This window comes from Pseudophryne corroboree, chromosome 7 (assembly GCF_028390025.1).
Source record: "Pseudophryne corroboree isolate aPseCor3 chromosome 7, aPseCor3.hap2, whole genome shotgun sequence".
Lineage (NCBI taxonomy): Eukaryota > Metazoa > Chordata > Amphibia > Anura > Myobatrachidae > Pseudophryne > Pseudophryne corroboree.
The window spans coordinates 513,032,118-513,046,052 of record NC_086450.1 but is presented as its reverse complement, the minus strand read 5'-3'; the positions used below and the strand labels follow the sequence as shown (position 1 = coordinate 513,046,052).

Sequence of the window (13,935 nt, the reverse complement as noted above, 5' to 3'; positions counted from 1 at the left end):
TCAGCCGCAATTTGATCCAGGGACCACCCTAGCGGTGCCCCCGGTTTGTACTCACCACCGATGTCACCTTCAGGCAGTGTTAGGGGTGTGTGGCGTGCTGCGGCTGCGAAAGCCAAGGCGCAGTGCCCCGCTGAACAAACAGCCCCCCAGGACGGTGGTCCTGCAGCGGGGAAGCGGCTCTGCAACTCGTAAGGCCGGTGACCGTCTCCCCCCTAACTCCCGCGGTGCAGGTAGCTGTTGCCCAGACAGCATACCGAAAATAATAAAAGATTTAAATGAAATTGAAGAAAACTCTCTGGAGCTGCACTTTCTTCTAAACTACCTGTGGGAGGGGCATAGAGGGGGGAGGAGCCAGCACACCCAGTGAAGAAATTTAAAGTACACTGGCTCCTTTGGACCCCGTCTATACCCCATCGTACTAGTTTCCCCCAATATCCATTATGAATGCTAGAAAAACATGCATTTACCAGAATACTCTGTAAATAACCAGCAGCTAAGAGCGTCAGCCGCTACATTGCATTAGAAATATTGACACCGCTAAGTATCCATCAAGGGGTTAACAAAGCGTCTGTTTCGCAAGCGCAACGCTGACCTGCTCAAAGTGACACCGTGGTTATGGATCCCAAAGCTCTAGAACCGTGATGTAACCGTTTCTATAAACATGGTCAGTGTTGTTGAAAATAGGATTTTGGTACTTACCAGGTAAATCCTTTTCTTTGAATCCATAGGGGGCACTGGAGTACTCTTGGGATATGGACGGGCGGAGCCGAACAAAGGCACTGAATATTCAAATTTAGGACCCTCCCACCCCTCCATATCCCCGAGTACCTCAGTGTACTGTCTCAGTGTTTTTTACTGAGCGAACAGGAACGATATAGAGAGGTTGACAATGGAGAATACCTATAACATAACGGACAACAACAATGTTGACCCATAACCTTACTGTCAACTAAACAGTTGACACCATAACCGATAGAACTTTATAATTTGAACCAATCGGTGAAAATGTGTTACCATAAGCTCCTCTGAGCTTAATATCAATCAAGTAAAACTTGTTACCCTAAGCTCCCTTGAGCTTAAAACAACCCAGGTAAAACTGCTCTGGGTGGGCGTCCAGTGCCCCCTATGGATTCAAAGAAAAGGATTTACCTGGTAAGTACCAAAATCCTATTTTCTTTATCATCCACTAGGGGTCACTGGAGTACTCTTGGGACGTACCAAAGCTTCCCTCGTGGGCGGGAGAGCTGTTTGATACTTGTAACAGTAGGCAGCCCAAAGCTAGATGCTGATGGCGCCACCATTTATAACGTGTAAACGTGCACAAACATGGTGCACATGAAGGCTATATAGCCGCGTTTTAGACACTCCACGACCCACTGGGTCTGACATTCCCACAGACCTGTGGGATGAGCTATTACTGACGCAGGCGATTGTAACTTAGCCTTAAAGTAAACCTGACTTGTAGTCATTATTATTACCCAACTGGATAATGTCTGCTAAGAAACTGGCTAACCCCAGTTGGCAGTATCATAGAGAACAAACAACGTATTCATATCACGTACTGTTGACGTTCGGGACATATATAAACGCGTAATGCGTGTACCACATTCAGAATTCTAGAATGTGCTGTCCACACAGGAAACCCCTATTGGTATATTGATGTGAAGAATACGAAAGCGTGATTCGTCCGAAGATCTGCTTTGTCATGAGAAAACTCAAATACGGTGGCTTGGAATACAAGGCACCCAAATATGAAAACAAAACCCTTGCCGAAGCCAAGGCTATAAGAAAATTGTTTTCCAAAGTGAGAAACTTAATTCCCATTTGTTGAAAGGGTTCAAAATATGAAAACTGTAAGAAATCTGAACCCAACTTCAAGTCGCCTGGCGCTGTAGGTGGGATAAATAGAGTGTGAACTTTGATGACACCTTGTAGAAAGATGTGTACAGACGCCAATAGAGGCAAACGTCTTTGACAATAAGTTTATCACACAGATACCTGCACTCTTCGTGCAGATCAACTCAGTTTTCCATCCCACCCCGTTTAACAGAATACGGGTTACTTGAAGGATGATGTTGGAAACTTCCGAGGTTTACCACCTATGTAAGCACACGAAATTTTGTAAAAATGAGCTGCCTTAAACGGCTTACTATTTCGTAACATGGTTAGTATAACCGATACTGTAATGCTCAATTTCTTAAGAGGGCGTTTGCACCCTCACCCCGTCAACCGCAGCTGCGGTACATAGATAATAGGTACATAGGTAACTATGGGTAAACTAACGTTCCCTGATGTAACAGGTTGGACGTATTATGAGCGGGCCAAGATCGTGTGCAAGTATTCCTTGAAAATTCGAGAAGCAAACTTCTCCGAAACCCATGAGCTACCACCAGTATGACTGTGACAAACTGTCTTATGAGCCGTTTTGACAACGGAGAGAGCAGCGGAAACTGGTGGAGCCAGATACACGATGCTGAATGACCACATGAATGTGAGCGACTCCACCGCCACTGCCCTTGTGATCTGTTTTGTACACATACTGAGCTTTTGTAATTGTGGCGAGATGCCATCATGTATACTTGAGGGTAACCCCCTTCTGTGGACTCACATATGAAACACCTCTGGATTTAATGTCCAGTTTTCAGGATCCAAATCCTGACGGGTGAGATCCTCTGTCTAACAGATGTCCACTCACGTAATGTGACATTTTCACATAATGGTGTTCTAAGCCATTGAGGATTTGAGTCACATGCCGCATTACCATGCGGCTTCTTGGTTCTCACTGGTTGTTGTGTATGCAACTGCCGTTGCCTTGTTTGACTGCTTAAGGCCAGCGTGAGACAGGCATCAAACATTTACCTGAAACTCATGGTTGTTCCTCTCCACAGAAATCTTTAGTAAAAGGCAAAAGATTTATTCGTTCTGAAGAGAAACCAGAGTATATACCTGGTCAGACTGAAAGCGAATCATGTATTGCATTGTAAAATGCACAGAGTTCTAGGACCTTTATCGACAGCAATCTGTCGTGTTTTAGAACCTTTGTTGCTGATTTTAACTACAAATCCTGACCCTCTGCGACTGTCGTCCAGAGTATATGCACCCTTTTCCCTCTGTGGGAAACGCGAGTGAAGGGTGGCGAACTAAATTGAAAACACATCTTTATTCTTAATAGGTGAATACACCAATGTACCGCTAGTGTGCGTGTTTTGCACTAATTACTAGACGTACATTTGTTATTGCTGGTGTAGTAGGTAAAAGTCTTTGATTTATAATCTTACCTAGGAATTGACATCGTTTAGACGGAATTAGATGCGATTGTTTTCGAACTTGATCTGCTACCGCAGTATACCTTAGTAGCGCAAGTTAGAGGAACTTTGTTGAGACAGAGTTCTTATGAGCAGATCATCTAAGGTAGAGAAACTCTGTTGAGACAGAGTTCTTATGTGAGATGAGCTATCATCCCCAACATAACTTTGGTAAATACCCGAGGCGATAAGCAACGGTAGACCCGAAATGGATAATGGTTGTGGCGATTTGCAAACGCTAGAACCCGTGAAGATCAAACCGGAATGGGTAAATACGCATTGTGAAGATCAAGTGCCATTATGCCACTTTGTGCTCCAATAAACAAATACTAACCGCAGAAAATTCATTTTCCCACTGCAGTAAGTGACCTGCTGATTGAGATTGCGACAGAGCCGTCTGGTTTTGCTCAAACAGAGGGAATATGTAACCCTGACTCTGTTGGTATACTACTGCTTGGATTATAAAGACAGCTGAAACCCAGCAGAGACTAAATGGCAACCTGCCAAACCGGTCGACAGAGCCAGTATTGTCCTTTAATCTGTAAATAGCTGAGACATCCATGAATTGAAGTCTGGAAACCCCTCAAAGTAACATGTAAAGACGCGCTTCCACAATTGGAAAAGAGGTCATCAAACCACTGGCTTGCTGACTGTAGCGTCCTGACGTTACAAGGCGTGTTGTACACCCGCCTTTGAAAAACGGAAGTCTAAAGGGATTAAACGCCGGTACCAGTATTCCGTTTTGATACTGGATGCGGTAATGGCCGAATATCAAATTTAGGACCAACCAAGCTCTGTCCTAGTCGTGCTGAACTAGCTACGATGAAAAACAGGCGTTAGTAGAGGCTTTACAGATATACTCTGCAGCTTCTTTTAACAGTGATCTCATAGTTTCCATACCTAGAGACTAATGACCCAAATGTATCCTGGGTCTTTAAAATGTTTAACACAGACGCATTTGCCAATGGCGGATCGCGTTATTTTGAAACGATTAAATAGTGGTCAAAGTCCACTAATATTTTCTAAAAAACAAATGGAGGCCTTGACTCACTGGTTTTTAGCAATGTATGTTGCCCAAAACCCCCGCACTATATAAGTGCTGGTGTAATGCACCCTTCTCACTCGAAGTTTCTGCATTAACCCTGGTACCCAAAGGAACTTGGCCCTTTGAAAAGACTATCTTTAGTTATAGCAGGCGGAGTACTTCCGAGACTCCGATGTTACCGCTGTTTTAATTTGAATTGCCAATGCTTAACATAGGACCGTTAAAAATTATTTTTAGTCTGCGCTAGAGCCTTACTAGCTATGCAGACTGACACCACAATAGGCAACAGACAGACACTTGCACTACTTGTTGAAGTTCTTTTGTGTCATATATATATTTTTGTTGCTGAAAAGCATATTAAGGCCAGCCGTAGCCAGGCTATGAAACCCATGGTTATTTCTCTCTACAGACATCTTTAGCAACAGGCGAAAGATTTATTAGATCTGAAGAGAAACCAGAGTATTCTTTATGTGAAAAGCAGTTCACATGTGCAATCCGAACTACATTCCCACTAACACCCCCTTTGCCTCTGGTGGCTTAGAGATGTAGGGCAGGAATGTTCTAGAATTATAAACTGGAAGAAACTGTAATGATTAAAAATGGCCCCCATGCCATGCATACACTGAAAAGCACAGGACCTGCTGCAGTGTTAATATATATAGACATAATAGCCTATTATACAGGTAATATAGGCTTAATAGCCTATTAAAGTGTGATAATCACATTCCAGTTAATAGAACACTTATGACATCAAATGGCAGCCTACAGAAACAGGAAGCATGCCATCCATACAATTAGAAACATATTTTAGGACATGCTCTGTGAAAACTATGTCTTATTAACCCATGCAGCCTTGGTGCTGTTGCTATGGGTATTTACTCCCCCTTACCCCCGGTAGTCTCCCCTATGTTACCTGCAGCGGGAACGGGTGCAGGGAGAGCAGGGGAGCGCTGTGTATAGCGCCGGGGAGCCGTCCGGAAGAGCGGGCGGCGCCATGTATCATCAGCGTGCGGTGTCAGCGCTGGAAGAGCGGCCGGCGTCTGTGAGTGACGTGCGGCCGCTCTGTGCATGTTAGAAAGCGGGTACTTACTGTGGCTCGGGCGGCGCCTGTCCTACCTCGGTGCCGGGTAATCAGCGCTGGGAGAGCGGCCGGCATCTCTGAGTGACGTGCGGCCGCTCTGAGCTTCCAGCGTAGTTAAGCGGGGCATATCAGCGGCGGCTTCAGCGGCGGCAAACCCCCACACAGCAGGGCGGCAGCGTGAGCTGACCGCCCTGACACCCCACCATTAGGACATGTGCCGCACCTCCTGTACGCTCCGTCCAGCTTGTGACGGGGCTTTCATCCTGGCTGTGACGGGGCTTTCTGTAAGCTCCGTCCAGTGTCAGACTGACTTCCATAGCGGCTGGGCATAGTGCGTATGAGCTCCCCCTGCTGTGCAGCCGGACGGAGCTCCGTATGCGCAGGAGGCATTAACCCCTACATAGCGGGGCGGCAGCCTGCGCTGACCGCCCCGTTTCCCCCAGCCTACCTTTCTGATCATGGCTGACGACTGCCTCAGCTCTGTAGTCTTGGCTGTGGCGGGGCTTTTTATGTGTAAGCTCCGTCCAGCTCCAGTCAGCTTCCAGTAATCTATGGCTGCGACGGCTTCTTTGTGCAAGCCCGTCCAGCTTTTCCTGGCTGCTCTTTGTAGAAGCAGTGGGCTGTCTGTGGCTGTGAGGGTGCTCTTCGTGAGGACCGACACGCCATGCTGTCTGTGGCTGTGAGGGTGCTCTTTGTGAGGACCGACACGCCATGCGCTGCCCGTGCAGCGGCACTATCCCGGACCCATGTTTTTCCAGAAACTGGGAAGGGATGTGCTAAGTGTAAAAATAAAAATTAAAAATAAAAATTAAAAATAAAAATCCAAGTGTGGCTATACCACAAGCCGATGTTCGTGCTGTGAGCACCGAAAAAACACTGAGACAGTACACTGAGGTACTCGGGGATATGGAGGGGTGGGAGGGTCCTAAATTTGAATATTCAGTGCCTTTGTTCGGCTCCGCCCGTCCATATCCCAAGAGTACTCCAGTGACCCCTAGTGGATGATAAAGAAATAGATACTTTGAATAGTTACAGCCATATAGCCACCGCTGCAGCTCAATGCGCTCTTCCCAATACTATACTTTCTATTTACCATTTGCTATAATCATAATATATATATATATATATATATATATATATATATATATATATATATTTCCAGATATGTTAGGAAGATGAAATGTAACAGGTATTCTGCAGGTGGGAAATAGGAAAACCATGTAATTAGAATTTTAATAAACCTTCCCTAAGGGGATGAACAGGGGGTGACATAATGATGTCATTACCGATGCGTGGCTTGCGTTGCATGAACGATAACGCCCACGCGAACAATCGGCTTAAAATCAGAATCGTACCTCCAGTGGGTAGACTTAAACGACAAAGATGCTCCTGTCACTTTTTACCGTCTCTGCTACGGGTGCTCCTTGGGTAACGCCAAAACCATGGATTCATATTTACTTACATTAAGACGTCTCAGATTTACAGCTCTAGAGATTTACCTGATCATTATCACTTATTTATATGTACAACCGAGGAAATGAGAAACTCCCGTGCGGAGAACGGGTAGAACAGCTAGTGTAGTTATATATACACATTATGTATAGATGAAAGGAAGGAGTGCCGGTAGCAGGAACACTTTTATCCTAAACACACACATATATGAAAGCATACACTTATGGTGTGAATTAGAGGTAATGAACTTGCACAACGCATAAATGTGACCAGTGTGATAGTCAGCAGGTGATAGCAGCAATATACTGAGGAAGAGTCTATAGGAGTCAGCGGCGCAAGAGACCCAGCAAGATGGAGACTCATCAATACCGATGTAATAATACAATATAATGATACATATTCACATAAAGTCTCAACACATTTATACCTACAGCCTCTGCCAAGAGCAACTCCTTAGAACTGTGATCCATGTCATCTTACTAAACAATACAAATTAAAGAATTTGAAACTAATTAATACTCCTTTCACACCGCACAAATAACGCGGTACATTACCGGGGCGACACCGGTCGCTGTGTGGTGTGAAAGCAATATTAGAATCCAGTCGGGTAATACTGCGTAAATACACACCATGACCTTGGCTATCGGAATTGTATACTTTGGGAATACCTAACACATCTGAGAGCTGGAACTGTGACTCCTCTGATGAACCTGGGTAATACATCATAGGGGAATAATGACTGAATTCACACATATAAGTGCAATCATCTGATAGACGGTCCTCAATCTTTTATTTCATGTTTCTCACGTCTTCATACTGTCTACTGTTTCACATAACAAGGCATGTTAGCCGATAACCAATAAGCCCACAGACGCTACATGTGGCTACCCTGGTCAGGGGGACAGTCCCATCCTCGCACCCAAATAACTGGAGGCTCGTGCAGCAGGACGCGGCCATGTTAGGAGGGAGGGGCTTCTCTGGCAGCACAGCAGGACGGATATACAGGAACGGTGATGGTACCAATACAGGTGAGAGTCCTAAAGCTGTAGCAGAGGCTCTGACTGGAGCCCGCTGTAACTAACGTTACTGATCACAAATGGAGCAGAGGCTCTGACTGGAGCACGCTGTGTGTAACTAACGTTACTGATCACAAATGAAGCAGAGGCTCGGACTGGAGCACACTGTGTGTAACTAACGTTACTGATCACAAATGGAGCAGAGGCTCGGACTGGAGCACGCTGTGGGGCAGGTTTAACCATCACCAGGGGAAGGTTAGGGTTGGGCTGTGGGGCCGGTTTAGGCACCACCGGGGGAAGGTTAGGTGTAGGCACCACTGGGGAAGGTTAGGTTTAGGCACTAAGGAGGGAGGTTACGGTTGGGCTGTGGGTCCGGTTTAGGCACCACCGGAGGAAGGTTAGGTGTAGGCACTAAGGAGGGAGGTTAGGGTTGGGATGTGGGGCAGGTTTAGGCACCACTGGGGGAAGGTTAGGTTTAGGCACCACTGGGGGAAGGTTAGGTTTAGGTACTAAGGGGGGAGGTTAGGGTTGGGATGTGGGGCCGGTTTAGGCACCACTGGGGGGAAATTAGGTTAAGGCACCACCAGGGGAGGGTTAGGTTTAGGGGGGAAGTTAGGGTTGGGATGTGGGGTAGGTTTAGGCACCACTGGGGGAAGGTTAGGTTTAGGTACTAAGGGGGGGAGGAGGTTAAAAACCTGCCCCACATCCCAACCCTAACATCCCCCCTTAGACTAACCTTCACCTGGTGGTACCTAAACCTAACCTGGGGGAAGGTTAGGTTTAGGCACCACCGGGGAAGGTTAGGGTTGGGCTGTGGGAAGGGAGGGTTAGGGGGTAGGGGTAACACTCTTACCTTCCCTGCCTGGATTACAACTATCGGGATGCTGGCGTCTGCATTCTGACCACCGGCAAATCATACCGAAGCCCAGTACCTCAGTCGGTCTGACGATACCACCTCGCACAAGCATGGCTATCCTTGAAACATGGACTGTCAGAGTGCCCCGAGGACAGAGTCCGAGACACCCTGGGATCATTTATTGCAACTTAGTCCACATTTCTAAAGTGACAACGACGACGTGTCCTCATCCACCTACGGCGGGAGCCAACTGCGCCCTCTTCCCTCAGCTCCACGTTTTAGTACATATATGGTGTACATGGTACTTAGAACGGGTGTTGTGTAGCAGATGAAACGTTGCCCGGTGCGGGTCACTAGTATCGGACCCGTTCTTTCCCTTTTACCCTATTCTGTGCACTTTGCCCAGTTTCCCCTCTTAGAGCCCGAGAGCACACTGGGTGCTCAGGATTAGCGTTTTGCCGTGGCTCAGTTGCAAAGTCTGGGGTCCACCAAACACAGCTCCATGGTGCGATTTCAAGATGTCTATGTTGACGGATCTTCAAGGTAAAATCAATATAAACAAGGGCACTCTTATCCGCTATCATGACAGACAACCCGCCTGCGCTAATCGCATCAGCTCACACGACTGCTGTGGCTGGAGACCCTGTGAGGAGCGCCAGCCAGTACTCAGTGACCACAGTCAGGCAGAGCCAGGCCACAGATCTGCGCTAGAGGACAAGCACATACAGCACCGCTCAACCCACCCACCTGTATGACTTCTGCTGCTCCTGCTGCTTGGCGGCTGCTCTGCGGTTGGGGTCGAAGCTGCTCCCATCCACGTAACTGTCGCTGATCCCAAAGGCCGCTCGCAGGCGCTCATTCTTCTTCTCGTTGGCCTCAGCCAGCTGGTGAGTCTCTGAAAGGCTGGAAAGGTGAGGGAGTAAAAAAAATGGGCTGACCCGGAAAGGGGCTGGATGGGGAACAACAGGCGGTGAATGGGCACCTACTTGGCTTTCAGCTTCTCCCCTTCTTTGATGGCTGTCAGATCCTTCTCTTGCAGCATGAGCCTGAAGGTGGCCACCTTCTCCTGAATCTCAGCCTCACTGTACCTGGAAGAGAAAGGGAGTCAGCGGCTGGTGACAGGGAGTGGGGTTCAGAGCACTAAGGTGTGGCATATTACCCCTGCTCCTCCATCATCTCCTCCAGTTCCAGGCATTTCAGCTCCACCTTCCTTTTCCTTTCATGGTCCAAGATCTCCTGGTTGGGCTTCTTCACCAAGAGATTCTCCAGTTTCTTCAGCTCTTCCTCAGACTTATAATCCGTCCGGTCCTTCTTATGTCTCACCGATGACAGGTTCCGCTGGACGTAACCATTTGTGCCACTGCCTCGCGGAGTGGGTAGCCCAATTCCATTGTACATCGTCCTGACGTCAAGGCCTGTAGATGACAACAGGTGTCATAGCTCAGAGTACACGGCTCATAGACCTAGAAACACACTGTCCCCAGGGACACCCTGACCTCCCACCTATCTACAAACCCAGGACCACCATGACCTCCCACCTGTCCATAAGCCAAGGCCCACCCTGACCTCCCACCTATCCATACCCCGAGGACCACCCTGACCTCCCACCAATGAATACCCAGAGGACCACTCTGACCTCCCACCTATCCATACCCAGAGGGCCACCCTGACCTACCACCTATCCATACCCAGAGGACCACCCTGACCTCCCACCTATCCATACCCAGAGGACCACCCTGACCTCCCACCTATCCATACCCAGAGGACCACCCTGACCATCCCACCTATCCATACCCAGAGGACCACCCTGACCATCCCACCTATCCATACCCAGAGGACCACCCTGACCATCCCACCTATCCATACCTAAAGGACCAGCCTGACCTCTCACCTATCCATACCCAGAGGACCACCCTGACCTCCCACCTATCCATACCCAGAGGACCACCCTGACCTCCCACCTATCCATACCCAGAGGACCACCCTGACCTCCCACTTATCCATACCCAGAAGACCACCCTGACCTCCCACCTATCCATACCCAGAGGACCACCCTGACCTCCCACCTATCCATACCCAGAGGACCACCCTGACCTCCCATCTAGCCATACCCAGAGGACCACCCTGACCTCCCATCTAGCCATACCCAGAGGACCACCCTGACCTCCCACCTATCCATACCCCGAGGACCACTCTGACCTCCCACCTATCCATACCCAGAGGACCACCCTGACCTCCCACCTATCCATACCCAGAGGACCACCAACCTATCCATACCCAGAGGACCACCCTGACCTCCCAACCTAGCCATAACCTGAGGACCACCCTGACCTCCCACCTATCCACACCCAGAGGACCACCCTGACCTCTCACCTATCCATACCCAGAGGACCAACCCCGACCTCCCACCTATCCACACCCAGAGGACCTTCCTCCCTGGGGTACCTATGTCCTCCTGTACACCCCAGGCCACTCTACCAGAACGGATGGTGTAGTGGTTAGCATTACCACCTCACAGCATTTAGGTCATGGGTTCAATTCCCACCATGGCCCTGTGTGGAGTTTGTATGTTCTCCCTGTATTTGCGTGGGTTTCCTCCGGGTACTCCGGTTTCCTCCTGGTAGGTTAGTTGGCTCCCAACACAAATTACCCCCAGCGTGAATGTGCGTGTGTACATGTGACAGGGAATATAGAGTGTAAGCTCACTGGGGCAGGGACTGATGTGAATGGGGGAATATTCTCTGTACAGCGCTGCGGCATATGTGTGCGCTATATAACTAACTGGTAGTAATAATAATACCTCACATACCCCCGGACCACCCACACCCTGCACCCCCCACCCCCGGACCCCGGGCCACCCACACCCTGCACCCCCCACCCCCGGGCCACCCACACCCTGCACCCCCCACCCGCGGCCACGAGGCCCTGTGACAGCTGTACACCCGGGGCCCTGTAACCGTTACCCGCGGCCGGTACAGCGCCGATAGACGGCGGTCGGGTCACGGACTAGGCCGGGCCTCCGCCAGCACAGAGCACGCCGCTCCGGCCAGCCGCATACACACACCCCGGGCTGACGGAGCGGACACCGGGCCGGTTACCTGTGCGGGGGTCCCGGGAGGTGGGTTCCGGTTCCGGTCTCGCAGCCTGGCGCGGGGACTGATCGCTGCGACACTCGGGGCGGCGCGTGCACCGTACGTATCCTGCGTCACCTGCGTGCCGTGCGTGCGGGGCGGGGCCTCTGCTGCCGACGTCACTCTCCCGAGCTGCACCGCGCCGCCGTGACGTCATAAGAGGCGCCGGAGATACCGGAGACACGTGACGTCATGTTACCGGCAGAGGTGAGAGGGCAACTGGGGGATGGGGCTCCCGGTGTCTCCCCCCCGGGGGGTGTGCGGGGGATGGGGCTCCTGGTGTCTCCTCCCCGGGGGGGGTGCGGGGGATGGGGCTCCTGGTGTCTCCTCCCTGGGGGGGGGCGGGGCTCCCGGTGTCTTCTCCGCGGGAGATGGGGCTCCTGGTGTCTCCTCCCCGGAGGGTGTGCGGGGGATGGGGCTCCTGGTGTCTCCCCCCCGGGGGGTGTGCGGGGGATGGGGCTCCTGGTGTCTCCTCCCCGGGGGGGGGGGGGGTGCGGGGGATTGGGCTCCTGGTGTCTCCTCCCTGGGAGGTGTGCGGGGGGCGGGGCTCCCGGTGTCTTCTCCGCAGGGGATGTGCGGGGGATGGGGCTCCTGGTGTCTCCTCCCCGGGGGGGGTGCGGGGGACGGGGCTCCTGGTGTCTCCTCCCCGGGGGGTGTGCGGGGGATGGGGCTCCTGGTGTCTCCTCCCCGGGGGGTGTGCGGGGCTCCTGGTGTCTCCTCCCCGGGGGATGTTTGGGGGATGGGGCTCCTGGTGTCTCCTCCCCGGGGTGTGTGCGGGGGATGGGGCTCCTGGTGTCTCCTCCCCGGGGGGTGTGCGGGGGACGGGGCTCCTGGTGTCTCCTCCCCGAGGGATGTGCGGGGGACGGGGCTCCTTGTGTCTCCTCAGGGGATGTTTGGGGGATGGGGCTCCTGGTGTCTCCTCCCCGGGGTGTGTGCAGGGGATGGGGCTCCTGGTGTCTCCTCCCCGGGGGATGTGCGGGGGACGGGGCTTCCGGTGTCTTCTCCCCGAGGGATGTGCGGGGGACGGGGCTCCTTGTGTCTCCTCAGGGGATGTGCGGGGGATGGGTCTCCTTGTGTCTCCTCAGGGGATGTGCGGGGGACGGGGCTCCTCGTGTCTCCTCAGGGGATGTGCGGGGCTCCTAGTGTCTCCTCAGGGGATGAGGCTCCTTGTGTCTTCTCAGGGGATGTGAGGGGGATGGGGCTCCTTGTGTCTCCTCAGGTGATGTGCGGGGGGGGGAGCTCCTGGTGTCTCCTCAGGGGATGTGCGGGGGGGCGGGGCTCCTGGTGTCTCCTCAGGGGATGTGCGGGGGACGGGGCTCCTAGTGTCTCCTCAGGGGATGTGCGGGGGACGGGGCTCCTGGTGTCTCCTCAGGGGATGTACGGGGCTCCTAGTGTCTCCTCAGGGGATGAGGCTCCTGGTGTCTCCTCAGGGGATGTGCGGGGGATGGGGCTCCTTGTGTCTCCTCAGGTGATGTGCGGGGGGGGGAGCTCCTGGTGTCTCCTCAGGGGATGTGCGGGGGTCGGGGCTCCTGGTGTCTCCTCAGGGGATGTGCGGGGGACGGGGCTCCTGGTGTCTCCTCAGGGGATGTGCGGGGGACGGGGCTCCTGGTGTCTCCTCCCCGGGGGGTGTGCGGGGGATGGGGCTCCTGGTGTCTCCTCCCCGGGGGGGGTGCGGGGGATGGGGCTCCTGGTGTCTCCTCCCTGGGGGGGGGCGGGGCTCCCGGTGTCTTCTCCGCGGGAGATGGGGCTCCTGGTGTCTCCTCCCCGGAGGGTGTGCGGGGGATGGGGCTCCTGGTGTCTCCCCCCCGGGGGGTGTGCGGGGGATGGGGCTCCTGGTGTCTCCTCCCCGGGGGGGGGGGGGTGCGGGGGATTGGGCTCCTGGTGTCTCCTCCCTGGGAGGTGTGCGGGGGGCGGGGCTCCCGGTGTCTTCTCCGCAGGGGATGTGCGTGGGATGGGGCTCCTGGTGTCTCCTCCCCGGGGGGGGTGCGGGGGACGGGGCTCCTGGTGTCTCCTCCCCGGGGGGTGTGCGGGGGATGGGGCTCCTGGTGT

The 13,935-nt window shown here is 52.5% G+C and overlaps 2 protein-coding genes, 1 non-coding gene and 1 pseudogene across 6 annotated transcripts in view; 1 reads left to right on the top strand and 3 right to left on the bottom strand.

Annotated features, from left to right (window-relative positions):
* The window catches only part of LOC134945910 (serine/arginine repetitive matrix protein 2-like), a 115,263-nt gene extending 103,220 nt beyond the window's left edge, over window positions 1-12,043 (bottom strand). For 3 of the 4 annotated variants that reach the window (XM_063935467.1, XM_063935468.1, XM_063935470.1), the window contains exons 1-4: window positions 11,854-12,043; window positions 9,915-10,170; window positions 9,742-9,843; window positions 9,503-9,658 (exon numbers count right to left, since the gene is read on the bottom strand). In XM_063935467.1, the coding sequence (XP_063791537.1) occupies window positions 9,503-9,658; window positions 9,742-9,843; window positions 9,915-10,170; window positions 11,854-12,043 (704 nt within the window). Of the gene's footprint in view, window positions 1-9,502; window positions 9,659-9,741; window positions 9,844-9,914; window positions 10,171-11,718; window positions 11,809-11,853 lie in introns of those variants that run through there. The other variant, XM_063935469.1, reaches the window with a different exon arrangement.
* Window positions 2,828-2,942, bottom strand: LOC134946859 (U5 spliceosomal RNA). Its single transcript, XR_010182439.1, has one exon. It is a non-coding gene; the product is annotated as a U5 spliceosomal RNA (small nuclear RNA).
* Window positions 4,728-4,813, bottom strand: LOC134946934 (U5 spliceosomal RNA; annotated as a pseudogene).
* THOC6 (THO complex subunit 6) overlaps window positions 12,004-13,935 on the top strand; it is a 43,842-nt gene continuing 41,910 nt past the window's right edge. The window contains exon 1 of the mRNA XM_063935472.1: window positions 12,004-12,093. Within this exon, the coding sequence (XP_063791542.1) occupies window positions 12,079-12,093 (15 nt within the window). The 5' untranslated portion in view covers window positions 12,004-12,078. The remainder of the gene's footprint in view (window positions 12,094-13,935) is intronic.